At 57.5% G+C, this 27,484-nt stretch overlaps 2 protein-coding genes across 2 annotated transcripts; both read right to left on the bottom strand.

Moving 5' to 3' along the window:
* Positions 1–1,315: 1,315 nt before the first annotated feature.
* ADGRG3 (adhesion G protein-coupled receptor G3) lies at positions 1,316–9,600 on the bottom strand. The gene is made up of 13 exons (XM_067302842.1): positions 9,420–9,600; positions 8,730–8,759; positions 8,284–8,437; positions 7,789–7,906; positions 6,897–7,037; positions 6,454–6,576; positions 6,322–6,361; positions 5,446–5,546; positions 4,719–4,831; positions 4,030–4,322; positions 2,937–3,030; positions 2,043–2,329; positions 1,316–1,443 (listed from the first exon to the last, which is right to left on the bottom strand). The coding sequence occupies exons 1-13, from the start codon at positions 9,598–9,600 to the stop codon at positions 1,328–1,330; spliced, it is 1,791 nt and encodes a 596-aa protein (XP_067158943.1). The 3' UTR covers positions 1,316–1,327.
* A 1,481-nt stretch (positions 9,601–11,081) lies between these two features.
* ADGRG1 (adhesion G protein-coupled receptor G1) lies at positions 11,082–18,992 on the bottom strand. Its single transcript, XM_067302926.1, has 12 exons — positions 18,569–18,992; positions 17,833–17,956; positions 17,427–17,574; positions 16,661–16,789; positions 15,675–15,791; positions 15,229–15,274; positions 14,650–14,750; positions 14,446–14,561; positions 13,510–13,784; positions 12,734–12,845; positions 12,187–12,455; positions 11,082–11,995 (listed from the first exon to the last, which is right to left on the bottom strand). Exons 1-12 carry the CDS (start codon positions 18,990–18,992, stop codon positions 11,874–11,876), a joined length of 1,983 nt encoding a protein of 660 aa, XP_067159027.1. The 3' UTR covers positions 11,082–11,873.
* Positions 18,993–27,484: the final 8,492 nt, after the last annotated feature.

Raw genomic sequence — 27,484 nt, forward strand, 5'->3', positions numbered from 1 at the left:
AGTAGTAGTCTTCACAGCTCAGAGCAGGAGAATGAGACATTTCTAAAATGGTCTTATTTGTAAAGAACAAATTTCCAGAAACCTTGAATGCAGGGGAGAGGTTCTTCCTTCCTCCTTTTTCCTCCCCAGAATCACCCAGAAATGTGGGGAGATTGAAATGTTCACGTTAGCTATTTGCCCACCAAAACCTGACTTTGCTTAGTTCTTTGTCACGCAGATGATGTAGCATTAGCACAGAGAAGTGCTGCTCTGAGCGTGCGCGCGTGTGTGTGTGCGTGTGTATTTCTTCTTTCTGAATGATGGCAAATGGACTTATTGCTAGAAAGATTTTTGCACATCCTTAAAATAAAGAAAATAAATATTGTTGGCTTGTAACCATCAAAGACTAAATTCATAGTGCTCAGACAGCTGATAGAGATTTAATGCTAAAGCACAAATACAGAAGAGACAACTGTTTTCTCTGGCAAGATGGTTGTGTGTTTATGTGCAGAGGCCCAGGCAAACAGTGTGAAGGACCCAGTGCAGCTCTGAGGAGCCACGGTGCAGCTGGCTGAGTGCACAGGAATTGCAGCTGCCTAATGCTTGAAGTGTTGAAATAAAGTATCCTCACTGAGATCATTATTAGTTGCAGAAAACATCTTGCAGGATGGAAAGTACAGCAGCCCTTGTACTTGGAAGTACAGTATAGCCCTTGCTCTAAAAAATCTGTCACGGTTCATTTTGAAGCTGTATTGCTGAGAAGCCTGTGGGGTTTAGCTTTTTTGCTAATCCCCAGACCTGAACCGCCTTGCTCTGGGCAAGTAAATTCCCCCCTGACTCACAATCTGCAGAGCCTGGGTACAGCAGTAAAACCAATCTCCAGGCTGATCCAGTGCCAAACTCCGTCTCTTCTGCTGGGAGTGAGGAGCTAAAACTGGGACTGCTCCATCCAGGTTGAATGCAGACAGCTCGTGGGCTCTCTGCTGTCCTGGCAGGTGTTGCTAGGAAATGAGAGCTGAGGGCCACTTCTGAGGCCATGGGAAAGTTGCTGCCTGGAGGGACTTTGGCAGAAGGGATGTATCCAGTGCTCCTCGCACAGAGGCGCTTCATGCTGCCCAAGGCAGACTGCTTGGAAATGGCAACCAAAGCGAAGAGCCCTGCTATGGGGACTCACTCCCACTGAAGGGGAAACTGAGGCACATGTGAGGACCCCGGAACCATGCTTCTCTGCCAGGGTCCCCAGCTGCTTTCCCAGCCCTCGCTCTCCAAAGGGAAGCTATGTCCCTTAGAATAGAAGCTTGCTTGCAGTGAGTACACTCGATGGCAGGGACGGACATCTGGCCAACAGCTAGTCCTGGGAAACAGTTGTGGTTTTGTCATTTCTGATGATATGGGAGGAGGAGCCAGTTGTTTCTTCTTTCTTTGGAGAGTACAGGACAACCAGCCAGATGAATATGAAGAGACCTATAGAGAACGGGAGAAAGACACTGAGCAGCAGCAGCAAGAGAGGCTAGAAACCATCCTGCTGGGAAGCTTGCTGGCCCCTGTGGAATTCACACAACCCTGATCCAGCTCATTCCCTGCAAGTACTTTTGCAGAGAACAGCTCTGAGCTCATTGCTGTTAATTCCAATGGGGATTTTCCCCCTGCTTCCCCCAGCTCATTCCTGCTTCTTCAGTAAGGACTCCCCATGTTTAAGGTGATAAATTCAACTGGGACTTGCCCCAGATGGATCATATTGTGCCTCAAAGAATGGATTCCTTGGAGGAAATGCTCCCAGGTAAAGAGTGGATGCGGGTTGGGAGCCATGACTGCATTGTTGCCAACTGCCTGTTCCTCCAAGTGGCCAGCTCAAGGCTCAGCACTGATTGCTGGGACCTATAGTTTGACCGGGTCACTTCACTCCTTGTTAAAGGGAAGGGCACCCTGGTGCCAGGGCACTGCCTTAGGACCACTGGTCCAAGCACTGCCAGGCTTGCTCCTGCCTCCCCCCGTCTTCATAGCCCAACCCCTGGGAGCCCCATGCTGCCAACATGTTCCCGAGCTTCAGGCTGGCCCCTGACCTTGGAGGGAGTTCAGGATGGCGAAGAGGTAGCGCAAAGGCACAAAAGCGTTGCCGTAGGTGAGGAATGCCAAAGCCCAGGTGGCTCCCAGCAAGCAGAAGAGTCCTACTGCCATCAGGCCCACTTTCCAGGCCTTCCTATTCTCCTTCACAGCCCTGGTGCTCTGCAGGTGGTAGTTCTTCCAGGCCACCACTCCAAAGATCACCGTGTTGAAGAGGAAGATGAGGCCAAAGTAGCCACAGTTTGTGATGTAGTGGACCATGACATGCTCATATTTGATAAAACACCTGAGAAGAAACAACATCAATGCCTCCAATTGCTCTTCTCCTCCAGACTTTCAGAGCAGCATCCCTGGAACCCCCCCCTCCCCCAGTGTCTCCTCAGGAGGAGAAGTTTTGGGATGCAACAGTCTTCCCATTGAGACAGGGATGAAGGAAATGCCCTCATGACAGATTTTTCCAAGGCCAGAATGAAGCATTGGAGATGGGAGTGCAAATCTACTTTTCTTGTGTTCTTTAGCAGAAGTGGAGGAGTGCACAAGGAAAATCTGACTGAACCTTGGATGTTTTCCATGACCTAGGGGCCTGTGGGCATGATAGAGGAGGCTGGGTGTGATGACTGAGCTGGTCCTGCCTGGTGTAAGGTTCCCTTCCCTGCTGAGTGTCCTGGCACTGCGTGCAAGCAGCCCTGCACCGCAGAGGTCCTGCATGAACAAGTAATGGTTGTTAGTGTGGCTACAGAAAGCCACTCATTTTTAATCAAAATTAGGGAAGAGGAAGCATTGCGTAAAACTGAGCAACATAGACACAAAGCTCTGTGGTTACTGAGCTACCTTTCCCCATGCCGAACAGCCTCTAGTCTCTATGGACAGTTACATAAGATAGTGTCACTCACAAGGACATTATGGGCTGGTCATCCACATTCTGAAGGTTGTACTTTCCATAGCTGCCAATGCTTCCTGCTACAATGACCACGAGAGCAGGGAAACCTGGAAGAACAAAGGAGACAGGAGTGAAGGAGGACAGAAATCCATGAGAAAGGTGAGATGGTCAGCTTGGGTTCTCTGCTTTTTCCTTGCTGCTCCTGAATGTGCTGTTTTCTAGGAAGATGGGGTTTAGAGAGAGCCTCAGAGTGCACCAGTTGTAGGGGGCACAACAGATGGTGCTGGGACATGATGTGGAGAAGATGCAACAGCTTTTGGTAGGAGGGTTTGAGTTGTGGGCACTGTCCACTAAACTTTCTGCAGGATCATTTGCTTTGTTGATGCCCAACGGTTCCTGCACAGGTGTGGTGCTGGGGAAAATGGGTTTGTGACAGAGGGAGATAATGAAAATTCCAGAGGACTCTCCAGGGATTTCACCTGCTTAATAAGGTAGGTAACTTTTGTCCTCAGCAAGACGGAAGATCCTCTGTAGGAGCCATCCCAAATCCCCCCTGGGCAGTGTCATTTGCAGCACTGAGTCCATATAAGACACTTCCTAGCTCCAGTCACAGCATTTCAGAGCCACAGAAGGCATGGGGCTCTTTCTCTCTCCCTCTCACTATACAGACCTATTTGCCCTCTGATTTTAGCTCACTGGCAGAGCAGAGACTTTCCCCAAGGGACTCCAGCTCATGGTGGAAGCCACAAGCCAAGGTGGCTGTAGGACCAACAGGACTCTTTTCCCTAGGATACGGTACCCCATGCCCCAACAAACCCCTCCTGGACTGCAAAGAGTCCTGCCTGATCCCACATGTGCTCTGCTCTGGCCCTCCTCTGAGAATGACATCACTGCACCACTCATCAGGAAGAAGGAGACCCACAGGCAGCACTGCCTCAGCAGTGGGGAGGAGAGCTGGGGGAAGGAACAGGAGCAAAGGCACCAGCTGGGGTTAGGTGCAAACTGACAATGAGCACACTTTAAGCAGTGACACTGCCATATTCCCCCACAGGTCTTATCCAGGTCTGGCCACGCGCTTTGGATGACCCAGGGCAGATGGTGCTTACCCCAGCCGACAATGCACAGCTTAACCAGGTAGTGGCGGATGTAGGTGCCAAGTACTTTGACGAAGAGGAGGTAGAGATGACAGCCTTCCAGAGCCATCCAGGTGAAACAGCAGAGCAGGCAGTAGTGGGTGAAGCCCCCCAGGCCTTTGCACAGCTCTGGCTGCCTCGTGATGGAGATCCAGTTGTTGAACAGGAAGGTCAGGTTGAGAAGGAACAGGCTGCTGATGAGGTTCATGTGCAGTGCCATGTTGATCTGGATGGTTTCGTCAGACTTGAACTTTTTGTACGTACACCTGAGAGACACCAGAGGGAGCAGAAAAGGCAGAAGGCATAGATGGTGAGCATGACAGGAGAGAGAGCATGGGTTTGGGTGCTGAGAGGGGGGCAGCATGTGATATGGCAAGAGGAGAGTCACACCAGGAAATGCTGATGGGAGGAGAGAGGGGAAACTCTAAGTCCCTTGCCCTGGACACCAGCCACACGGCAGCATTGCTCTCTGAGCACCCAGTTCCACTGCCCTGAAAAATCACCCCTTTCCCTGGAGGACAAGTAGGTCCCAGCATGCCCAGGAGCATATGGGATCTAGGTATGCAGAGGCACTAGGCCTGGGTGCACCAGATCCCACATCTCTCATCCTTGAACCTGACAAGTCTCTGTGGAGCACCAGGATGCAGCTGAGCACATCCTACCTTAAGAAGATGTAGAAGACAATGGAGAAGACTGAGAAAGCCACGGCTACCCCACAGCCAACATTTGCAATAACCATCAAGGTCTGTGCTGTGGACCTGTCCAGAGTCGGACTCTGCCAAACACACACATACATCGAGTTAGACGGGCCCAGAACCAGCCTAGAAACCCCATCTGCATCTCCTAGAGTTATGGGGCAGTGACCTGGCAGGGAGCTGAAGTAGAGCTAACAGCTAGCACTGCAGTGACATCTCTGCAAGCCCAGGTCCCCCAGGTTAGAGCAGTGGGACCGCTGTCCCCAAGAAGGTCTCTGGAGGGAGCAGGGAACATGGTGGCTCTGAGAAGATCCAACCTCTTTCTGGGGTGGGGGGAACAAGAGATAAATTAAGGTTATGATGGATCACAAGCAGTCTCTAAACCTCCAGCTGGGAGAACAGATCCCTAAGTCTCACTGCTTCAACAGTTTATAGGTAGGCTGCAGACCATTTCCATCCTTTACATCCTCCACTGACCTACTCCTGCCCTCCAGGTCACTAGGCCGGCTTTGGATTTGATTTTTAGGACAGTGGCTTGTGAAGAGGTGAGGCCTGGGCTTGTCTGGGGAGCAGATACAATTGCCTGTCCCTGGAAGTGCAGCTATCTATGACACTTCAGGCACCAAACAGCCAAGGCGGAGCAGGCAGCAACAGCCAGGGTAAAAGCAGGAGCTGTATAGAGTGGGGTTGTCACCAGGAGGAGGGTGAAGAAGGTTAGATGGTCGCAGGAGCACACTGTCCTCTTGTCCCTGTGCTGAGTGACACATCCACTGGTGTCCCAGTCTCCTCCCTGGCCTGAAAATGATATGTGGGGAAAGCAGTGAGCATGAAGCAACACACCTTCTCAATGAGCACATCTTTGTGTGGCCACCAGAGAGAGACCTCAAGCCAAGGCTGAGGAGATACAACAGAGCCTCTTGGGGAGGAAGGAGATGGTAGGATGGAGGCTATGTTTGCCTTGGCTTGCAAAGGGCATGCTGCACATCTGGGAAGTGGCTTGTCTGCCCATGAAATAGCCATGACCATGGCATGGCATCCTCCTGGCCAGCAGGGAGTAAAGGATGATGTACTTAGAGAAGAACTTTCTTAGTTAGGCACCCAAATATGCAAGTGATGTCAAGAAGTTAAAAGGACCTTTGGGGATCCACCTTGTTGTGTTTGTATACATAATTGCTGTTTAGCAGCTCTTCCTCATCTAAACCCTCTGAACTGGACCCATCTCTCTGAATTTCAGAGCATAGTCACAACACACACAAAATCCCACAAATGATGCCCAGATGAACCCCTTGGCCTTAGATGGTCTCAGTCCTGGGAGCCCATCTCCAGGCATCACAGCATCCCCTGCCCACACAAAGCCCTTGGTGTTCCCAAGCTGACAATACATGGAGGCTGAGGCCATGGCAGAGCAGTTGACCCATCCTCATCCCTAGGCCAGAGGCTTTCGGCAGTCATTAGTGTCTTTCATTGCCATGTTTTGATGGCTTTTCCCCAGCAGCCTTTCCCTCTTCCCTCCATGGTCTTTGGCACCACAGTTTCAGGAGCCCACTCCCAGTCCCGCCGAGGCCATTACCTTTGCTGGGATCCCAGAAGACGCACTGGGGGCTCATGCTCTGCAAAGGGAGAGAGGGAGTGAGCTGGGAGGCCTTGGCGAGGGGGGAGCAACGGCACTGGGGGAGAGGGAGGGAGGGCATGGCTGGCTTACGCGGGGCAGCTGCCCATGAGTGAAGGTGAGCCGCACAGGGTCCCGGAGTCCAGTGACCCTCGTGTCTCTCACTGTGATGCCCACCACTGTGTTGTCCAGGATGTGCTGTGTCCAGCTGGTCTCCTGCTCAGTGAGGGAGTGCTGCGTGAGCTGGTCTGCCCTGGCTCTTCTTGCTCTGCCAAGAGCCCGCAGTCCCCTCCCAGCTGTGGCCAGGCCAGCCCCGGTGTGCCCAGGCAGGAGAGGCGCTCCAGCCCCTGCTGAGCCAGCCAAGGGCCCAGCATGGCTCTCGTGGTCCTGCCAGGGCTTACAGGAGGTGCCCACAAAGGCGAGACCCATGCCCCCGTCGCTGGCCGCTGCACGTAGCGAATGCCTTCCTTGTTAGAGCCCAGGACAGCCAACGGCAGGAGCAGGGCCAGAGGGATGCTGGAAATGACAGCTCTTACCTTGAAAATGAAGAGCTGCTTGATGTTGAGCACCATCACCACCACTTGGGCTGTCCGGTTCCTCATGGACTGAAATAGCTCCCTGGGGAGCTGGATTTTGCTTGTGTTCCCCTTGTCTGTTGAGTTTATCCTCTTGGGGCCCTGCACCAGAGAACAACAGTGGGAGACTGTTTGCTGGCAGTGTCCCACTTGTCCCTGTCAATTCTCTTCTTGGGACCTGCCATCATTGCTCCAGACTCAAATTCAGCCCTTCTCACATGGGTTTTACTTAGTAAAATTGCCAGGAGGCCTGAAGGCAGAAGGGGAAAGCCTTGTTCCCAGGCACTCAGCAGGCGCTGGAGCAGAGCTGGGAGCAGGCTCCAGGAGCACTCTCCCGACCCACTGTCATCCGGTGGGAACATGGTTCCTCGGCATGCCCAGACAGTGCGGAGCCTCGGAGCTGACAGGAGGCACGAGGTCTTGCATACTCCTCCTCTTCCTCGGCCTTGTCCTCACATGGCCACCCTCCCACCCACTGTCGACTTCCTGAGGAACCTGGGACGGCTTCTCAGGGAGAAATGTCCAAACAGACAGGACTCTTCAAAGTACTTCTTCATACCGTGCCTTGTCAATATGGGGGACTCCTTGCCATAGGATGCTAAAGTTTCTATGGGTTCAGAAAGCAACTGTGCAGACGACTGGGAGAAAAGCACACTCTGGCACACCGAGTCCTGCCTCCAGCAGTAAGTGAAAGGACCAAGGAAGCTTTGAAAGCACACTGGGCCAGCCCTGGCCTCCTGGGGTAGCAAACCACAGGAATTGCCTCCTGCAGAGGCCTGGCTTCTTGGCGTGAGCTGACTGGCTGTCAGGCTCATTAAGGCCTGTTCTGAAGGAAAAGACGAGTATTTCTCACCTCTGAGGGGGAGAAGGAGAAGACAACATCGTGGAGGATGGCTCTGCTGATGTTCACCAGCAGCGCTTTCAGCCCTGCTATCTTCTCGCCACCGGAGAAGCTCGCAGACTGCAAAAACCTGCGGTGCCGAGAGGGCCATCAGAGCAGCGGGGACACAGCGGCCTCGGCATGCTGGGCCAAGGCCAGCAGGTTTGATGGGGCAGATCAGCCCTTCCCAGAGGGATCAGCTCTACCGTAGCCCCAAGCTGGCACAGGGCTGCCTCCCTCCCTCCCTCCCTCCCGTGCAGGCGCTGGCGGGGCAGGGCTGCGGGCTGGACCCCTTGCTCCTGGGCCAGAGGGGACAGAGGGGACATGCTCCAGAGCAGGCAGACGGGCTCCTCCCGCCAGGGCACGCTGGGCTGACTCTGGATGCCCTGCCAGAACAGCAAGAGCGGCCTGGGGCACTCCACGTTCCCCGAGCCTGGTCCCCTCCTGCACCACCGTGGGTTCGCCTACCTGTACGTCTTCTCCCTCAGGCACCTGCAAGCCAGGTTGCTGGCCTGCCACAGCTCCTTGCACTCGGCAGACAGATTCCCGTTCACTCTGCCTTCTTCCTCCGGGTTGACAGTGGTGTTACAGCAGTTGTAGCTGTTGTCCCCCCTTTTCAGGGCTGGGAGAGGAGGGAACCTGGGTTATTCCCAGAGGATGCCCCAGCCGCCTCCGCCTTGCTGGGATGCAGGGAACGTGCGGGGAGCCAGGTGAGAGGAGCATGGCTGGAGGCAGCTCTGCCTCTGCCTGTTTGGGCTCCAGCCCCTCGCCACCGTGGGAGCCCCCTGGCCCTGGCAGCACCCTGGCGGCAGAGCAGGAGCGGGCACCTTCTCCCCTGCTACAGGGTTGGGGCCACCCCCTGGGGTGGTTCAGGGCACGCGGGGCTCAGGCATGGGGGTAGAGAAGCCACTCACCATCACAGCTCTTCTGTCCTCTGACAGCGTCTGGAAGAAGAGGGTGTGGGAAAAGGAGGAAAAAAAAACACGGTCAGTCCTGAGGTGGCAGGGAGATAGGGATCCCTCTGTGCTGCCTTCCCGTAGAGGAACAGGGGGAATTGGGAGAAAGTGGCAGGTGCCAGGTTCACAAGAAACAAAAGGAGAGGTTTCTTCACCCGTTTAGTTAAGCTGGGACAATCCTGGCTGCAGGCTGGCTTGGATGCTAAAAATGCGCAAGCTTTCAAAAAAACAGGTGGGCAGACGTATGGGCTGGTAAGTACGAGGACACCACGTCTGGCTTGAGAGCTGCTCTCCGGCAGCATGTCCAGCCTCCCACGACCATCGCAGGAGCGATCCCACGCTGGTGGGACTGGCTGTCAAAACTGGGCCCCATCCAGACTGTGCTCAGGACCCTGCAGTGCAGTACAGAGCCCAGCCAATACAAATCGGCGAGACTTAGGGGAAAAGCCCTCCGCTCCCCTCTTTTCTTTCCCAGCTCTGTGCATCCCAGGAGCTGACCCTCCGGCCCGTCCCCATCCACATCTCGCTCCCCGTGGATCGAAGCACCCCTGCGGTCTACGAGCCAACCCGTTCCCCCGAGGGAGGCACGAGGGTTGCCCAGCTCCCCCAGGCGCGGGCACGGCTTGCACCCCCTCGTCCGCGACTCACCAGGCAGCAGCAGGAGCAGCAGGACCGAGCTCAGGAGCAGGTGCTTCATGCTGCTGCGCCGCGTCTCCTGGCAGCCCGGGACCCTCGCCGGCAGCTCTCTGCTCCCTCGCCCTCTGCCTCGCTCTTTTGGAGGCTCCCCCAGGGCTTGCGGCTTCTCCTGAGTCAACGGCAGTGTCCTCATTTCCCTTCCGCGAACCCTGTGCTCCTTCCTGTGGATTGGCAAACACCCCGCTTCTCTGACCTCACGGCAACGCCGATAACGGTCGGAGCTGCCTCTTCTCCCTGCCCTGCCGGAGCCTCTCGCCCCTCTCTCCCGCGGGGAGGACGACCCGCCACCCCAAAGCCCGCTTTGCCAATGGCCCCCTGTCCTGGAAAGGGGGGCGACGGGTCAGGGCGTCCCCACCACCAGCCAAGCCCCGGTCTCCCGAGTGTCCTGCAGGCATGGCGTCTGCGCCCATAAGCTGGACACCTCCAAGCTTGGGGGTGGCAAGGAGGTGTGAGCATGCGGGGACATAAGGCAAGACCCAAGTTGTGGCTGTACGGGCTCTCTCCCACTTAGCCAACTGCTAGGTTTTCTCAGTGCCAATGGGCACAGGGAGGGGAAAGCCTGGCTTCATCCCAGAGCAGGAATAACACCTTCTCCGAGAAGGTCTTTCTCCATGGCTACAAGCAACGCTTTTGCTGGCAAACCAGCTCGGACCAGGATGGAGGTGGATTATCCACAAGCAGGAGCAGAGCTTCGCAAAGCAGCTGGCGGGTTGGGAGATTAAATACTGCATTTGCAAGCTGCACATTTAGGAGATCTGGGCTCTGCCGGCAAGCACAGGCCTGCACCGTGGCTGTGCTCAGCACAGGAGTGAGCAAGAGACCCGCCGGCAGGGATCCTGGCCCTGTGGGACGCTGTAGAGTGAATCCTTCGACCGGCCTTCCCCTTGCCTGCCTAGTGATAGTCGCTGGAGACGATCATAACGGCTTCCTGCCCCTTCAAAAAAAATTCCTCCCGCCTCCTTTGTCACTTCATATCTTATCAAAATCGTGCTCGTGGTGCTTTGCTCACAGCGCTTTCATCTGCCTCAGCCTCAGCAGGATACTGTAGGCTGTTAAGGTTCCATTAGCACGTGGGGACCTCACCAGGCTGGAGAAACGGGCTGCAAGGAACCTCATGGAGTTCAGCAAAGACAAATGCCAAATCCTGCCCCTGGGTGGAAGAGCCCCCACGCAGGGGCACGGTGGAGAGCCAAGAAGCAATGGGGACAAGCTGGAACTTGGGAAATTCCCATTAGATACTGGAAAAAAATTTTTCACCGTGAGGGCAGTAAGACACTGGAAGAGGGGCCCAAAGAGGTGGGGAATCTCCATCCTTGGAGAGATTCAGTGCTCGAATGGACATGGCCCTGAGCAACCCACGCTGCCATCCCTCCGTGCCTCAGTTTCTCTTGCCGTAAGATGCTGCTGCCCGTGCTCCCAGGCGCGCTGAGGACACTGTCGCCTCGGTTGGCGCCAGGCTGGTCGAAGGGAAACTGCGCAGCATTGAGAGACTCCAGTTGGGTCTGTGGCTCCAAGGAGCCTTTGCTAGCCCAGGTTCCAGCTGAGCCCTCGGAGGCTCACCCACACGGATAGCTTACGCACGCACCTACGGGAGAGAGACCTGGGACAGCCTCCGACAGAGCAGGAACATTTTTAATGGGCACAATTCTGATGTACAAGCACAGTCATTAAACTTCTACGCCATATAAAAATATAGAAACATTCAACAAAATAACAAAAATAGATTATTTCAGCTGCTAGAGGGTGTCGCGGAGGCAGAGTTATTCAGTCTTCGCTGGGGAAGGACCCTCTCGGTAACCACCACTGCCGCAAGGGGTGAAGATGGGGCCTTTCCCACCTGCTGCCCCACGACAAATGCAGAGGATGGGCCCGGGCACAACGGAGGAGACATCAGGAGGCACCGGAGACCCCGGCTCTGTCCTCCGCCTGTCGCCGCAGCCCTCATCCCCAGCGCGAGCGAGGAGGGCCCGGCTCATGCCGTGCACATCCTTCCACCTGGGAGGCAGCCCTGTCCCCCCACGGCTCTGCCCCGCGCAGGCTCAGGGAGGGGGCTGCCCAGCTGAGGGCTGCACCCGCTGCCCTGGCAGGACCCCGCAGCCCGGGCCGTGGCATGGAGCGAAGGAGAGGCAAGGCGGCATGAGCGGGTGCTGGGCGAGGGGCAGCGCTTGCCGCGGCCGGGGTGCGTGGGTGCAGCGGGAAGCGGGCGGGAGAGTGCGGCCACGGACGGTGCCGGGCTCCACGCGGCCAGACCTCGGTGCAGGTTTCTCTGCGTTCCTGGTAGCCGTGTGGGGCAGGTGCAGTAGCAAAGCATGACGGCTTCGGCTCCCTCCCCGCGGCCGTCCTCCTTGCCAGGAGACCCAGCGCCGGCCTGGAGCCGTGCTGGCGAGGGAGCCCCGCGGCGCTGGCTCAGTCAGGATGGGTTTGGCTGCTGTTGGGCTGCAGTTTCATACTGTCAGAGCTGCTCTGGGAGTCAGGGGACTTTTTCGCCTGCAGCACCATTGTCCAGTACCAGAGGAAGATGAGGAAACCTGGGAGAGGGGTGAGAAAGGGTGGGTGAAGAACTCCTTTAAGGGACCACCAAAAATAGGATGCAAGAACGAGCTGGCCAGCCTGCCAAGGCCAGCTCCTCTTGTTCCTATCGCCGCTGGCCCTGTCAATACGCCATGAACGCCCTGGGGCAGCTTGTGCCTTTCAGGGGACCCCATAGCCACAGGCTCACCTTGGAGAGAGTTGATGATGGTGAAGATGTAGAGGGAGACAAGGCGGAAAACGCCGGAGGTGAAGGAAAAGAAGACCAGTGCCCATGGGATGCCCAGCAGGACGCTCAGCCCAAAGAGGGCTAGGACATGCTTGAACTTGTGGCCTTTCTTGTTCTGCCTGAGGATCTCCCGGACCATGGCCCCCAACATGACCGAGTTAAAGAGGAACACCAGGCTGAAGAAACCCAGGTTCACTATGTTGTGGATCAGAGGGCTTGTGATCCAGCATCTAGAGGGTGGAGAAAGGGCAGAGGGTTATGCTTTGTTGTCCTACAGGGGCACAAGCAGGACAGGTCAGGGGAAGCCGACATGAAGGTGCCTGGCAAACTCAGCACCCAGCTCAGTTAAACACAGAGGGGGATTCCCCCCCACCTTATGCAAAGACCCAAAGAAGCCAGTAAAACCACAGCCTGTCAAGCTAAGGAAAGTCTATAGGACACATCAGCAGTTCAACCAGCTGACTTTATCTAAGACCAGGGACCAAGTAACCCATTTCCCATGACTTACATGGTTGCGTTGGTGAATTTGCCACCAATGGATTCATACACTGGAATGGAGAATGGGCCATAGTTCGTCCAGTTAGCAAAGAAGATCAGCGTCACGCAAAAGAAGGGGAGACCTGGGTATCAAGAACAGAATGAAGCAGCAGCCATAATCCCTTGGCCCTCAGACCTACTGGAAGGACTCATTGTCCCTTTCTCCTCGCATGGAGTACGAAACGGCATCCTCTCTCCTCGGGGTGAATCAAGGATAGAGCACACAAAAAGGATGCCTGGCATTAGCCCTAGACGGGCAGTGAGCTGTGCTGCACAGCCCACAGTCAGTGGGTCTCTGAGGGTCATAGACTTTTAGGCCGCAAAAGATCATGAGATCTTGCTATTGCAGCGTCCTGCCCAAAACGAGGCAGGGATACTCCTTTATTTCTTTCACCAAAGCTCTCTCTCCTGTCTGTCCTGGATGTTTCTTTTAGAAAGAGAACATCCCATCGCTACTTAAAGACCCCAAGTAGTGGCTATCACATGCTTCCCTTGCTGCGCCACCCCAAGGGTGAACTGCCCTTGAAGCTATAGCTCCAGCTTCTGCTCTCAGTCACTAAGTCTTCTGCCGTGACAGAAAGACCCCTCTGCTCTCAGAATCTGCTCCCCCGTATCTACATCTACATCCCCATCCAGGCACCATATACAGTAAGAAAGACTTCTAGGGGCAGAATCTGAATCTACCTATGTGTCTCCTACATCCTGCTGCCCCAGCCCTTGGCATGTTTCTGCCTCCCCCAAACTCACCCCAGCCCACTAGGCAGAGCTTGAGGAGGAAGTGATTGTGGTAGGCATTGAAGACTTCGATCACAAGCCGGTAGAGGTTGTAGCCCTCGATGCCCATCCATGTCAGGCAGCTCAGGAGAGAGAAGTGCAGAAATAGACCCCCAGCTCGGCAGGTTGCCTCACTGCTGCTGGAAGCTAAGTGCTCTGAGATGAGGAAGTTGACGTCCAGGAGGAAGATGGCGCCCAGCAGGTTCATGTGGATGTGCATGCTTGTGATTTGGTCTCGTTGCTTGCTTCTGGAAAAGTGAGAGGGAGAGATCTCACCACCATGCCTGGCCATTTTCCTCAGCTCAGTGCCCCACAACACCCCAAGGCTCCAGCTGGAGTAAAACTCACCATAATCAGAAGAGTAAGGAGACCCTCTGTTAGTGTCAGGGGGCTAAGTGCCTAATCCCCCACACGGGAACAACTATTATACATACAAATCCAGATCCCTCCAGGTAGCTCTGTATTGCAAATCCAGAGCATGGGGGGAATAGAGTGACATATTTTCAGCCTCTCTATCATCCACGTAGGATCAGTGACACTACTTGAGAGAACACCCTCCTGTTCTTCACTGGACCCTTGAAAAGATCTTTGCAGGCCTCTGCTTGCTGGATCCATGATAATAACCAAGCTGATTTTCCAAAATCACTGAAAACAGTAGATGTTTTAGAGAGCCCTTCAGGAGACCTGACAAAGGGGGTTGGTTTCTGGAGAGAAGGATTCAGTGCTTTCTGCAAACCTGGCTCCCTCATCATGTTTCTAGCTGGGCTATCAACTGTGTTCGAAAACCTTGGGCCCACATAGGTCTAATAGCAAAGGAAAGGATGCACCCACAGAATGATGCACACATGGAGCATGGGGTGACCTGTCAGACTGCTAACTCATCTCTGCACCCAGACTCCAGGGCCGTACCTGAAGTAGAGGAAGAAGATGGTGCAAATGGATGCCAAAGCTGAGATAAGACAGCCAATGTATGTTATGATACTCAGATAATCCCTGTGTATATAGGTGATCTCCGGGGATGATACCTGAGAAGAAGGAGGAACAAGAACCGCAGTAAGGGAGAAGTTCTGCAGAGGGGAAGGGTGCAGAGAGCTGTGGGAAAGCAGTACCCACCATCAGTACAGCAAAGTAGGTGAGGTGGTTGCATCTGCAGTCTGTCTGGTTATCCCCCTTCACGGTTGTACAACCATAGCTATTCCAGTTACCGAAGTTTGCTGCAAGGGAGAGAGCTTGGTGAGCAGTGGGAATGCAATGGAAAAGTTTTCTGAGCTTCAGAGAAAGGTGTCCATGGCAGGGGAGAGGACAAATTTGGGGGTCCTAGCTGGCCTCATGCAGAGCACACAGCGACAAGAATAAATATTTATGTAGGACTGCCACCCTCAGAGGCATCAGCATCCACCCGTGGAGAGGGAGAGCGCTGTTAGGTTAGCTATGGAGGGAAAAGCCTGAAATAACCCCCTGGGACAGTTTTATAGAGAGCTCCCTGGAATTAGAGAAGGGAAGGGAGATGCAAATGACTTATACCACTAACAGGAGGTGTGTGAAGGTGAGGAGGATATTTTTCTCACTGCTACACACCAGCTGGGTTAGCCCTGCTGGTTCCTCATTGTTGGTATGTGCGACAGCAGAATGAGCAAAGACTATGTTCCACTTCACACCCAGATGCAGAAGCTCCCACACCCAGATACTCACTGGTGGTGTCCTCCTGCCAGAAGACACACAGCGGGGTCACATTCCTCTGAAACGACAGAAGCATGGCCCCTGATCAGGATGCATCTCTGGGTTTGTCACACAGATGGCAAATTTGGTAGGGGGAAAAATGGGGCAGGAGGTTAAAAGTTTTCAGGAGACAAACTGGGCCATATCATGAGTGTGGGCTCAACACAGAGACCATTTTCTGACGCATCTGCAAAGTGGCATCTCCTGGACAGGAGCAGGCAGAGCCCCAGAGAGAGCACAAGATGAAAATGTGGTTGTGGTACAGCCCCAGAACACCTAGTAGATTTTACTAGCAGGCTGAGGGCATGGACATGGACCTGCTGAATTGTGACCGCGCTCTGAGCTGGCAGGGTCTGAGCTCTTCTTGCCTCTCTATTCCTGGAGGGGTCACGTTTAATGAGGCTGTTTCCTCCACCTACCGGCAATTGGTTGTGGAAGAAAGTGAGGACCACGGGGTCAGAGAGGTTGGCCACTACTGTGTCCACCAGGGAGATGCCGACCACCTTGTCACCCAGGACACGACTGCTGTTTTCATCCTGTGGGAGAAGAGGAGGAGATGGTGGCAACGTGGGAAAGGAGAGCTGCCAGGCATGAAGGTGATGAGAGTTCCCAGAAACCCAAAGGCAGAGGTCCCGTGCCTCTTTCCTTGTCATGTCTCTACCTCACACTTGCAGTGCCCAGGCCTCTCTCCTGGATCAGTGGCTCACACGCTGGGACTGAGGTCCACATGGCAGCAGTATCTATTGAGCATAGCTGTCTGCACTCCTGTTCCCTCCTTCCAGTTCAAGTAGAGGCAAAAGCACTTCCGCATTGTGACCGTCTATCTCAACCATGGGCAAATGTTTAAAACACACCACAAACCCTCTCCCCACACATGCTAGGTCCTTTCTGTCAACTATAAAGCAAAGCAAGATGAATGCCACCCTTGGCAACAGCACTGGCACCGTGTCTCCTTTTCCTTGCACTGTTTCTCCATGACTTAGGGAGTCATGGCTGACTGGCTGCAGTCAAGCATGTCCCAATCAGCAGTTTGTTTTAAACAGTTTGCCCCCACGGTGTCCTGTGGTTGTGTTCAGCTCAGCACCTTTGCAGCACCTTCTCCAAGTGAGCAGCTGCCCACCTGGCCTGGGTGCCACAGGCTTAACCTGTTTGGGGCTGGCTGAGGATCGCAGAGGGCTGCAGGAGGAGCAGAGGTAAAGGCAAAGCCTGGCTGAACTGGAGGTGATGTTACAGGGTGCAGCTCTGCCGAGAGTGGCCAGGCAAGGCTAGCAAAGAGCCTGGGAGAAGGATGCTCTGCACTTATTAGTAAGAGCAGTTTCTGCTCCAGCTGGCTCTGCGTTGCCCTGTACAGCCAGCCCCTCCTTGCACAGCAGAGGCACCCCACCATACCATACCCGGCCATTACCTGGAACATGGTCTGGCTGCTGATGTCCATGAGGAGCACCCTGTGCTCCACTGTCTCCTCCCTGTCCTTCACTTTTGTGAACAGGCTGCTTGGCAGGTCCACCATGAACCCATGGACTTCTCTGCCCTCCTGCAACAAGAAACCCATCGGAGAAGACAGGTTGGGAGGGCGTCTGAGGATGCAGGAGGACTGAGATTGCCAGGGCAAGCTGCACATGAGCTAGGGCATCAGCTGGCGTTGCATGGCCAGGGAGCTCCCGCTGCCTTGTGCCAGCTGTGGAGCCGGGCAGCGCCTGACTGCGGCTCCCGGCCCCCTGCACAGTCCACGCAGAGGCTGCGGAGCGAAGGAGAAGCGATCCCTGGACTACAGTCCAGTCCCCTGATATGGCCCTTCCTCCTGTCCCAGTCACAGACCCTCCCGGCTGCTTGAGGAGACACTTCCCTGCCCCTCTCTGCTGCTCTCTTCTGCTAACCCCTTCCCAGCAAGGCCCTGGGAGGGGACAGCGAGGTGTTTCCCAGAGGTCACAAGTCAGAAAGTCAGAGCATCACTGCAGCCCCTCACCACCTTCCAAAAAGGGCCAAGAACAAGGAGGGCTCTGGCAAGTGCCTCCATCAAAGCTCCAGCAATGACCGTGCTGGGCCACGGGGGTCACAGCCGCAGATCCTTGCCCCGAGCAACTCTTGGCTGGCAGGACTCTCCTCCCCAGCTCTGGAGCCGTGCTTTCATCCTCACACGCTCTGCTGCTCAGCTCCCAGCCTGAACTCACCTCTCTCCGGGAAGCAAAGGCCACGTCTTGAGGAGCTTGACCAGGTTCGATCTTCAGGACAGTCGCATGCACGGCAGCCTGCCCAAAGGTCCGGTTCTGCCCTTCAAACTCCACCTTGGCCAGCTTCTTCTCAAACTCCTGCAGTTTGCTGTTGGGGAAAAGCAGGGCGCAGAGTGAGTGGGAGACAGCAGGCACAAGTTCTGCTCTGAAGGCCTCCATCGTCCAGCCAGGAAAAAGAGACGTGTAAATATCCTGGCACCATGGGTAAGCTCAATAAATACCCCCTGTTTTAATAAAGTCATTGCAGGGTCTTCACCAGCGCCCTGGCGGGCTGCATCGGGCTGGCCGGTGAGAGGCCGTGAGCCTAAGGAGGAGGGCTTGGGAATGGCTCGAGCCAGGAACTCACTTGCGAAAGGTCCTGTGCATCGGGACTCCCACAGCTGCCGCAGGGGACTGCACCATGAGGTTGTCTAAGTCGGTTAGCTCCTTTTCCACATCCTGCTCCCAGACGGGCATGTTTTCTGGAGAGGCTGGCAGGTGCACAAAAGGAAACACTGTGAGAAAAACGGGCAGAGCCAGCTTCCTCCATACCCCAAGCCACCCTCGGGCTGTGGGCTGACTCCCCAGGGGACTGAGCCCTAGCAGACCACAGGGAGCAGAAAGCAGAGGGTTTCAGTGTGGCCCTCAGGAAGAGCAACCAGAGACTGGGACCTAGTGGGCTGCTTCTGGTCACCTTGGGCAGCCAGAATGAGCAGCTGGAGCTCGGCTGCAACAGAGGATATCGAGGCCAGGCTGTCTAAGCTTAGCTAGGCGTCTAGCAGTGCAGGCAGGAGCCTTGGAGATCTCTGCAAGGCACACGAGTCCCCTGGATTTTGGTGGGCCAAAGCACTTCTGAAAATCTGAGTAATCTTCTGCCTTCATCTTTAGGAACCTGCTTACCCAGAGAAACGTGGGTATCAGGGGCTGCCTCTAGGCTGCTTCAAGCAAAACTACTTCTACTACTTACCAACCCTGAGCAGTGTCCTTAGACCACTGTGCTACAACAAATTATCAGTACAACAGAGTTGCTCTGCTGAATGGTAGAGTGTGTTGGGGATGAAATTAACTCTTCTTTCACTAAAATAACATTGAGTTGCCTTTACCAGGGAAGAAGTAATCAGATGCACTCTCAAGGGAGGTGTTCTTCTGGCCCTTCAAAATATAGGACACATTGAAGATAGAGCTGCTGTTCTTTTCAGTCTTCTGATTTTCTTTGCCCCAAATGATGTTACCAAACAGGTCTTTTCCCAGGAGAAAGTTCTGCTTTCCGTACGCAAGTTTGAGGGTCCTGTTGGGCTTGAACCAGTAGATGCAGAAGCGGTACCTGCCCAAAGTCGGAGGCAAGCTGTACTTGTAATAAGAGTTTCTCCGGTTTGGCAAAAAGGGCCTTTTTATTATCAGCGCCTGGGCCGTGTTCTCAATGGAGATGCTGGCAGGGCCATGCTCGTAGATCACAGAGCTGTTTTCAGTTTGATTTCGTTCACCACAGAAGCGGAAGTCCTCTTCTTGGTGGCTGCTCTCCCCCATCTCTGCATTGCACAAACGCAGGGAAACGTTCGCCTCAGTCAGAGGGGCTCCAGGGGCCGGGACAGCCACCCCCCGGCAAACCAACTGCTGCCGCATCAGCAGTCACGTGTGTTACAACTCTGCCACCCCGTTGGCCCAGGCTCTCCCCCAAACATGCATGATCCCATCGTTGGCTGACATGAGTGACTTAAGCCAGCTCGGTGACTTGCCCACAGTTACGCTCGGAGGTTTCACCGGTGAGCTGAGGCTCCTCAGGACACAGGACCTCCCCTCTCTCTCTGGGCCCCAACCTCTCCCAGATGCAGGTCCCCAGGGCTGACAAAGCCCAATAAAGCAAAGGGTTTCTCCATCTCCACAGGGTCCCTGGAAAGGACCAGACCACCTCCAGGCCCCTGCCCTGGAAAACCCAATGAACCAGGAGCAAGAGGGGAACTCAAGCTTCCAAACAAGCCCACAAGACACTTCTAGAAACTACATTGCAAATACCTCTAGGTATCCCTCAGTCCTCCCATTTTGGGGCTGCCAATTACTTCCAGCAGCCCAAATCTGGCCAGCCCAGAACAGGACATGGCTTGGGGGAGCCTACCTGGGAGCGGGAAGAGAAGGAGCAGAAGGAAGCGTTCCATCATGGATGCTCTCTCTGCTTTGGGTACCTCCGAGGAGAAAGCAGCACCTAGAAGGTCACAAAGAAAAGGAGCCACGTGAGTAATTTGGGATGCCAGGAGTATTGCCCGCAGCCACGATGCAGGGTCAGGGGACAGAGAGCAAGGTCCAGCTGCTGCTTGGGTGGAAAAGCAGAAGCGCCTTGCTCGCCTTTCAGGCCCTCAAAGGGGCTATCAGCCAGGTCCTGCAGGAAGAGCTCCCTGGTGCCATTGCCACCAGGCAGAGCCATGGATACCAGGACACCCAGCACGGCTGGAAGGACTTCAGGTGTGAGGGAGCCCGGCCCTTGTGCCCTTAGCACGGAGATGGTGCCTCACCACACCCTGCATGCACCCCAACCGCTAACAACTCAGCACAGCAAGGGATCCCTGTTCCTCTTGCTGCTTCAGCACTTGGTTCATTTGCTGACTTGTTATCATGGGCAATAGGAACAGAAGGAAACGGCGGTTTCCTACTTTACCAGGTCTGGATTTATTTTCACTGGTGCTTTCAGCTCCTAGAGATTAGCTGAGGGGCTGGTCACATTGCCAGTCACTTTGTGGCCAGCAAATGGGGCTGCGCTGACAGATAAATCCTGAGCAGCCAGGCCAGCAGAGATGAAGGCGGAGCAAGGTCCAGAGAAATAACCTGCTCTGGGTCCCCCGTTTGCAAAGTCAACCATTTGCTTTTGTAGCATAAAAGCACAGCTGCTGGGAACGTGGTTTGGGCCAGCTCGGTTCACCTCAGACATTGCTGCCTGCTGGTCACTGCCAGGTCTGGCCTGGACTGCAGGTAAAACGAGCTGCCTGGACACAAGTCTCATGGAAGGGGTACGTGGGCCACGAACCAGCAACACTCACCAGAGCCAGGTGCAATCCCGCTCCGGTTTGGGAGAGGAAAGCTGAGCATGGGAACTCTACGGCTGCCACACGGGTCATGCGGATGGGAACGTGTCCCTGGCCAGGCTTTAGGGGACTGGTGGCCCTATGCCAGCGCCTGCTGCCACGACCAACAGCCACTTCCACCCCACGTGCTTCCTCCCCGCGAGGGTTTTTGCTCCTCTGAGGCATCCTGGCCCAGCCCCTGCAACCCGCGCTCCTGCTTGCCCTACGCTGACGTCTCTGCGGTCCCGGGGCCAGGGAAGGCAGCCCGGGGCTACTGCTCCGCGCGGAGATCAGCCGAGCGGCCGCCAGAGCACGGGGCTGATGGCTCCTTCCCTGTCCTCTGACACAGCCCCGTCTCGCAGCAGGAGCGCCGGGGCGCGCGGAGCGGCTCCCTCCCACGCTCAGCCGCCTCGCCCAGCCCCGAGCACCCAGGGCGGATGGGGCTCTGCCCTCTTCTGAGGAAAGCAGCCTTCCTCCGCTCCCCGCTCGCGGCCCAAACTGCAGTCACTTGGTCGCAGTGCGGCTTTTCGCAGTGTGAGTCAGCCCTGCCTCTACCCGCAGTGCCGCGGCGCTGGCCCCGCACGGGGGGCCAGGAAGAAGCTGTCCAAGCAGTGGCTCCGCGAGTGGAGATCCCGGCTGTCAGCCGGGCTGTAGTCCCGGGCGCTCCTCCCCACTGCCCTGCCGGGCTCGCGCCGCGGCACTGGATCCCCTTGCACCAGCAGAAATTCTCTAACAAGCTTCTACACCAGGCTATTCAAGACACTAAGTCACCAAAGGGTTGCAGGGAAGGTCTCAAGAGTGGGAACCTAAGACAAAAGTGGTACGAGATGGGTTTAAACCAAATGAAACAAGGACTTCTGCATGCAGACAGGGAATTCCAGCAATCCCTGGAGGCGGCGGAGGCGAGGGTCAAAAAGGGACCAGGCACATTCATGGAGAGCAGGTCCATAAACAGATGCGGAAAGGATGCACCCGCGGACGTCACCCGCCCAGCAATGCCGGGCGTGGGGGAGTACGAGGGAAACGCTCGGCAGAAATCGGCCAGGCACATGTGCTCTCCCTAAATAGCATCCCCTAATGCCACTGGTGGGGACGGGGCACGGACCTGATGTTCATTCTTATGGCCAAAGTCATTCCAACCACGCGGAAATCGGCTCTCCCGGGCTCTCCCTGCCCCGGCGTCAGTCTGCACAGCCCCAAATAAGCCCTTCTGCCCCAGCGTCGCCCCGCCGCGGCCTCGGTGATGCCAACGCAGCAAGCGCGGCTGCCGAAAACCCCTTTCTGCCCCCAGCCCAGCTGCACCCGCCACCACGCGGCCCTTGCATGGATGTTTATAGCGAGCCGTGGTCTCCCTGCGGAGCAGCGGCAGGGTCCGAGGGCCGCGAGGAGCGGAGCCATCCCGGCGGCGCTGCTCTGCCTGCCGCCCCAGCGAGCCAGAGCTGATGCTCTGAACTAATCACGTCTGTCCGTCACCCCTTGCCAGTTCCCCATCGCCCTTCTCTAACCAGCCTGGCAACGTCCTCTGGGTCCCTGTCTCTCCTGCTCAGCTCTGATCCATCTCTTTTTCCGCCCTTTCTCCCCTCGGTCCACTCGATCTCTCCTTTTTTTGCCTCCCTTCTTTCCCCCGCGACCCAGCCACCTCTCCCCACTCGTCCCCTCTCTCGCGCGAGTCCCCCCTCTCCGCAGCTCCCAACCTGTGCAGGCACCGAAGACAGCCCAGATGAGGCCTGTGACGACCGGGTGCCTCCCGTGCCGGAGGTGCGAAGCGGATGCCTGGAAGGGTCCGGGTGCCAGGAGGGGATGGCACGGGACAGGACGGGATGGGACAGGATGGCCCGTGGTACCCCACACGTGTAAGTGCAGGGCGTCCCCGGAGAGCGGGAGGCTGGGGGACAGATCGGGCATGGGGGACCTCAGTGACGAGGCCGGGCGCCCCGCTCTGAGGCGTCCTCCCCCCAGAGCCTGCCACAGCGCTGGGAGCCCAAAGGTGCTAACGGACCCATGTGCCCCAGCTAACCACGCGTTTCTCACCCTCGGGCCCTCCCGCCTCGCTTCGTCCCATCCCCGGGGCCACCCCGTTAACCACAGCTCCGTCTCAGCTACGCCGTCTGCCCGCTCTAGAGGCATCCCACCCTTTCCTCGCCGCGGCCTCAGCCGCCCTTGATGCAGCGATAGCTGGTGGCCGAGGCCGGCTGGGACACGGCGCGCGAGCCGGCCTCACGCCAGCAGCCCCGGCCCCGAGCGTGGCCGCTGGGCAATGCTTTGGAAAAGCTGTCCGAGGAGAAACGTCACCCGTGTTAGTCTTGACGGCACCAGCGCCCAGCAAAAGCACTTCGTCACGGACCCGGGCTGGGAAAGTCCGGACTGAGAATGGCCAACATCCAGAAAACGGAGCGGATCATGTGAAAACCCGCTCCGCCAGGACCCCATCCATACTGCAACCTGTGAGAGCCTCCAACGGAGCCTCCTGGGAGTGGAAAAGCGTCACGCGAGGGTCGGCCAGGCTGAACCCCGCAACGCTCAGCGATGCCCAAAGCCAAGACAGCGCCGGGGCCGCGTCGTGCTCCGGCGTCGCTCTCCAAATGGTCCCAGCTGAACGCGTCCGTGTTGTTAGAAAGCGGCTTGCCGCCCCGTCGCGAGGAGCTTCCTCGTCCCCCGAGCGTGCCGCCGCGGCCGCTCGCTGCCTTCACAAGTGGAGGAGGAGGAGGAGGAGGAGGAGGAGGAGGAGGAGGAGGAGGAAGGTTCGCCGGGCAGCTCAGCTCCGTGGCCACATCCTGCGCCCGCGCATCGCCTGCCACAGCCGCTCCGCAGCAGCCCGGCCCTTGGGCAGACCCTGCTCTCCCTCGCTCCCCGTCTGCTCCGGGCAGCAGTTTGCCGCCTGGGGAAGACGGGAGTGTCGGGTTGGAAATCGTGGAAGGAGGATGGCGAAGCAAAGCCGGCTCGCGGCGGCGGGGAACGGGGTGAGGATCGGAAAGCCAACGCGCCCAGCCGCGGAGTTAGGCTGGCTGCTAACGTGGCCCCAAAGACGCCCTACGAGGCGACGCGCGGGGGCTGATAACCGCACGTCGAGCCGTGGGAAGCACCTGGGCTGCCTCAAAGCAACCGCTGCCGAAGCAACGCTGCCGTTAAAGCCGGGAGCAGCGAAACGCGCACGCGCCGCGGTGCAGAGCCAACGCGCCGGGCACGCCAAGCCAGGGGCCCCGACGCCTGGGGTCGGCCAAGCTGCGCCCACCCTCCGGAGCCTCTCCGGGCGGGAATGCCAGCTGCAGCGCCAGGATGGCTCCGTCCCCCACCGACCGCATGCCGCCTCGGGGCCGGGCGTCGCGGCGGGCTCCGCCTGGGGCCGCGCTCGCCCCGCTCGGGTTTCCCGGCCACCTGAAAAGGGGTCGGTCCCCTTTCAGCTCCGACCGTTACCGAAAGCTCGGCGCAGAGCAGAAATCCCCGCGGCGGGGGCAGCTGGCGTTTCCCCTCCGAACCGAACGGCCCCGCTCGCCCAGATGCGACGTAACGTTCGGCTGACTGCTGTTTCCTGAGCCGAAACAATAGCTGAGATAAAATCCCCCGAAAAGGCGTTTCAGTGGGACAACTCGATTCCTATCTGCTCCCACGAGAGGCAGCGCCGGAAGCGCCCGGGACACGGCGAACCGGGGCTGCCCGCAGCCGGGAGGAGGCTCGGCCCCGGCCGCCACCGGCCCCGCGGGGCTGTCACACGCCCGGCGCTCCGCGAGCCTTCCTCGGGCTGAGCCCATCCTCTGCCTCGCCTGCCCCGTGCCGGCTACGGTGCCCAGCTGCGCCGACGAGGCCGTCCCTTCTCCCAGGAGCTCTCCCCTTCTTAGCAATTCCTATGTCTGCTAAACCTGGAGGCAAGTGGGAAAAACAAGGCAGTATTTATTACTACCGCAAAATCTGATTGCTGCCTGGGTCACTTAGCGCCGGGAATTTGAACGCTTGGAGGCGGCACGGGCTTCTCACGTGACTTTTTTTTCCCCAAGGAGACGGGAAGGTGTTCTCATATCTTAAACAAACGCCGGAAATGAGGAGACCCAAGGGCTTTTCTCCGGCTTTTGCTTCGAGGTTTTTTTTTTTTTTTTAAGAGGAATACGCCAGGGCAGAACAGCTTCGCCCGACCGGGACCGGCGGTTTCGGGCCGGGGTTCGCAGCTGCAAGAGGGAGCAGGCGTCCCTCGGCCGGCGAGGGCTGCCCACGAGCGCCCCCGGCTCGCGCCCTCCTGCGCCCCCCGTCACACTGCGCCCTTGTCCTCGGTCACACGTCCGCCGGGAAGCCGGGCAAATGCCCATTATTCACCCCGTCGGCATTCGAGCGCTTCCCGGCACCGGCGGGCGCCAGGCACGCGCTCGGCCCCCGGGGGCCTGACCCCCCGGCGCGGCGGCGGATGCCCGCAGCGTTGACTCAGCAGGCGTGCCGGGCGTCCGCGCCGGGCTGCGGTCCGGCGTTTCGCTTTGCAGCCGGCTCGGGTCGGCCCCGCGCGCCCCCGGCTTGGGGCTCCGCACGGCGCTTCGCTTCGGTGGGGCTGGATTTTGCAGACAGGACAAAAGCGAAAACCAAAAAGCTGATAAAAACTCCCACGGGTCCAGCCGAACTTCTTGCCAGATCTTCTGGCCTTCACGGGCTGCCAGTAAACATCTCCTCCGGAGAAAGACGAGAGGGAGTCTCGCCCGATAGCTGGCGGGAGGACGCCGGGGGAGGATGGCACAGGCTGCTATCCACGGCTCCGGAGGCAGCAGCTTCGCTTAGAGCTTTATCTCAAATGTTCAAAATCACAAATTTTCCATTTCCTAAAAAACACCATGGCCGCAAACACCTCAGCTAACTAAACCAACCGGTGCTACCTCACTTCCTCCGGAGCGAAAGGGGAACACGCGGCACCTCGCTCGGCGGCATGCAAAGGCTGCGGATTTGGCGAGTGCTATAAATGGTCTCCAGAGGGGCAGGTGCGTTTGCAATGATTTCGGGCTCGCTGCGATCTCGGAGGAGCAGCTCGCGTCTCCCAAGGGCTCCGTTACTGATGCACGAGGGGTGGCCGGGCCAGGCCGCAAGGCGGGTTATGAAAATTTGGGGGTTGCAGCATTCCCAGCTGTGAAATGGGAACCAACAGGCGCATCTGGCCGGGGCTGGGGTTAAGACATGGGGGTTCCCCCAGCATCCCGCACCGCGCGGCGCTGCGGTCCCGACCTCGGCTTATATATACGGCTGCTCTGCCGGGCTGCCGCGTACAGCGCGCGCCCACCGCCCAGCCCTTGACCCCGGTCGCGGCCGGTGGCTCCAAGCCAAAGGGCGACAAAGCTTTTCCCTGCTCTGGGCTGAGCAGGTCGGTTTGGCCGCGAAGGGGTGGATCACACGGTATCCCCCAGCTTTCGGGGGAGAACGCCAAGAAGCAAGAAACACCCCGGGGCTGCGGGTTTCCTAACACGAAACTGGAGGTGTCTCCTCCCTGCCTCTTCTCAAAAACCTCCCACGTCGCACAACGTGCGGGCGCATAGTCCCCCCTGCGAGTGTGGGATCGGGGCCCCGCTGGCGTCCCGTGGGCACGGCGGGGACAGGGATGCTCTTCTGGGGTCTTTGGGCCACAGACCAAAGCAGGGAGTTGCTTGAACGTGACTAAGATGGCCGGATCTGCCTCTTTCCTTGAGGCACCAACACGGTCAAGGAAAATGCTCTGTCCTCCTCTGTCCTGGACAACCGGGAGCAGCTGCGAGTACAACAGACCTGCCGAGGGTCTCGTCCAGCGGTGGCCCAGGCCAGATCCACACATGGGGCAGGTCCTCCTGGACATCTTCAGCCTCCCCCTGGCCAGGCACTGACCGCAACGGTGGGGCAGTCCAGGAAGGACATCCCAAGTTGGTGTTTTCCAGCACCCGCTGCGCCGTCCTGGCCTTTACAAGACAGACCACAGTCACGGGGTAGCAGCCGTTGAAGCTGCCTGTGTCTGCTCTGTGCCGGGCTGCTGTTGGAGCTGCCATCCTTCGTCATGAGAAATCACTTGGCCTCCTCCTGTGTGTCGGCTTGCACCTTCGCTCCACCCAAAACATCCCTCTGGTTTCAACACCTTCCAAAGCTTTCTATCCCAGACGGTTCTGAAGCACCAGCGCAAAGAGTCACCACTGCTCTGCTTCCCGCGGGAGCACGCGGTGCAGAGGAAGGGGGAGCGAACGCCAACCACCGGAGCGCTCGGCGCGTTTGGTCCATGCCCGAGACCGTCGGGTGACGGTGGTCACCAGAGCAGGCGTGACGGGACCGGCTAGAGTCGGAGGAAGCGCCGGTGCCTCTGTGGTTGCCGCCCACCCTGCCGTCGTGCTGCTGTGCCACCGAGGTGGACACCCACATCCCTGGGACCTCGCGAGACGGGGCAGGCTGCCAGCACCAGCGTGGGCCCTGCCGGGGTGCAGACGCAGGTCAGCGGGCTGGAAAAAAAGGCCTTTTATATGCAACCAGGCGTTCGTTCCTCCTCGCCTGCGCCAGGTCCCGCCTGAATGGCCCCGGCTCTGGGGAGCTGTAGGTCAGGGCAAAGCGAGGGCAGTTCCTCCAGGTCTCTTCCCCGGCCGCATGAAGCAGCTCTGCATCACTTCCCAGTCTCATGGGTGCCAGTGAAGGGAGATTTAGGGAAGCGCAAAGCAGAGCAGCCCAGAATGGCTCCGGATCGGGCTCCGAAGCTTTTCATTTTGGGCTCTGGAAGCTTTGAGACCAGCAGTAAAACTGGCACCGCGCAAGGTTTACAGCTTTCCCCGCTGCAAAAAGGCCAAGCGCAGCCGGGGGCAGGCTGCAGCGTCTCCGCGAAAGCGAAGCTCCTGGGAGCAGCAAAACCTGCGCAGCACCGAGCAGCCAAGAGCCCGAGCGGGGGTACCCGGCCCCCGCCGGGGTTTTACGTGCCCCATCTCCCTGGTCCTTCCGCAAGTCTTCTCCTGCTCCAGGGCCTTTCACTAGTCAGGTGCTGGGAGAGTCCGTCAC

The sequence above is a fragment of the Apteryx mantelli genome, chromosome 10, assembly GCF_036417845.1.
Source record: "Apteryx mantelli isolate bAptMan1 chromosome 10, bAptMan1.hap1, whole genome shotgun sequence".
In the NCBI taxonomy this organism is placed as follows: Eukaryota; Metazoa; Chordata; class Aves; order Apterygiformes; family Apterygidae; genus Apteryx; species Apteryx mantelli.

What these genes read in the sequence shown, in the direction of transcription:
- ADGRG3 (XM_067302842.1), bottom strand. Translation starts at nt 9,600, where the DNA reads ATGAGGACACTGCCGTTGACTCAGGAGAAGCCGCAAGCCCTGGGGGAG. An exon ending in CTCATGGGCAGCTGCCCCGC is followed by an intron (nt 6,362 to 6,453) that starts GTAAGCCAGCCA and finishes CTCCCTTTGCAG; the next exon opens with AGCATGAGCCCCCAGTGCGT. An exon ending in GCTGTGCATTGTCGGCTGGG is followed by an intron (nt 3,031 to 4,029) that starts GTAAGCACCATC and finishes TTGTTCTTCCAG; the next exon opens with GTTTCCCTGCTCTCGTGGTC.
- ADGRG1 (XM_067302926.1), bottom strand. Translation starts at nt 18,992, where the DNA reads ATGGGGGAGAGCAGCCACCAAGAAGAGGACTTCCGCTTCTGTGGTGAA. An exon ending in ATCTTCTTCCTCTACTTCAG is followed by an intron (nt 13,785 to 14,445) that starts GTACGGCCCTGG and finishes TCACTTTTCCAG; the next exon opens with AAGCAAGCAACGAGACCAAA. An exon ending in AAATTCACCAACGCAACCAT is followed by an intron (nt 12,456 to 12,733) that starts GTAAGTCATGGG and finishes TCCACCCTCTAG; the next exon opens with ATGCTGGATCACAAGCCCTC.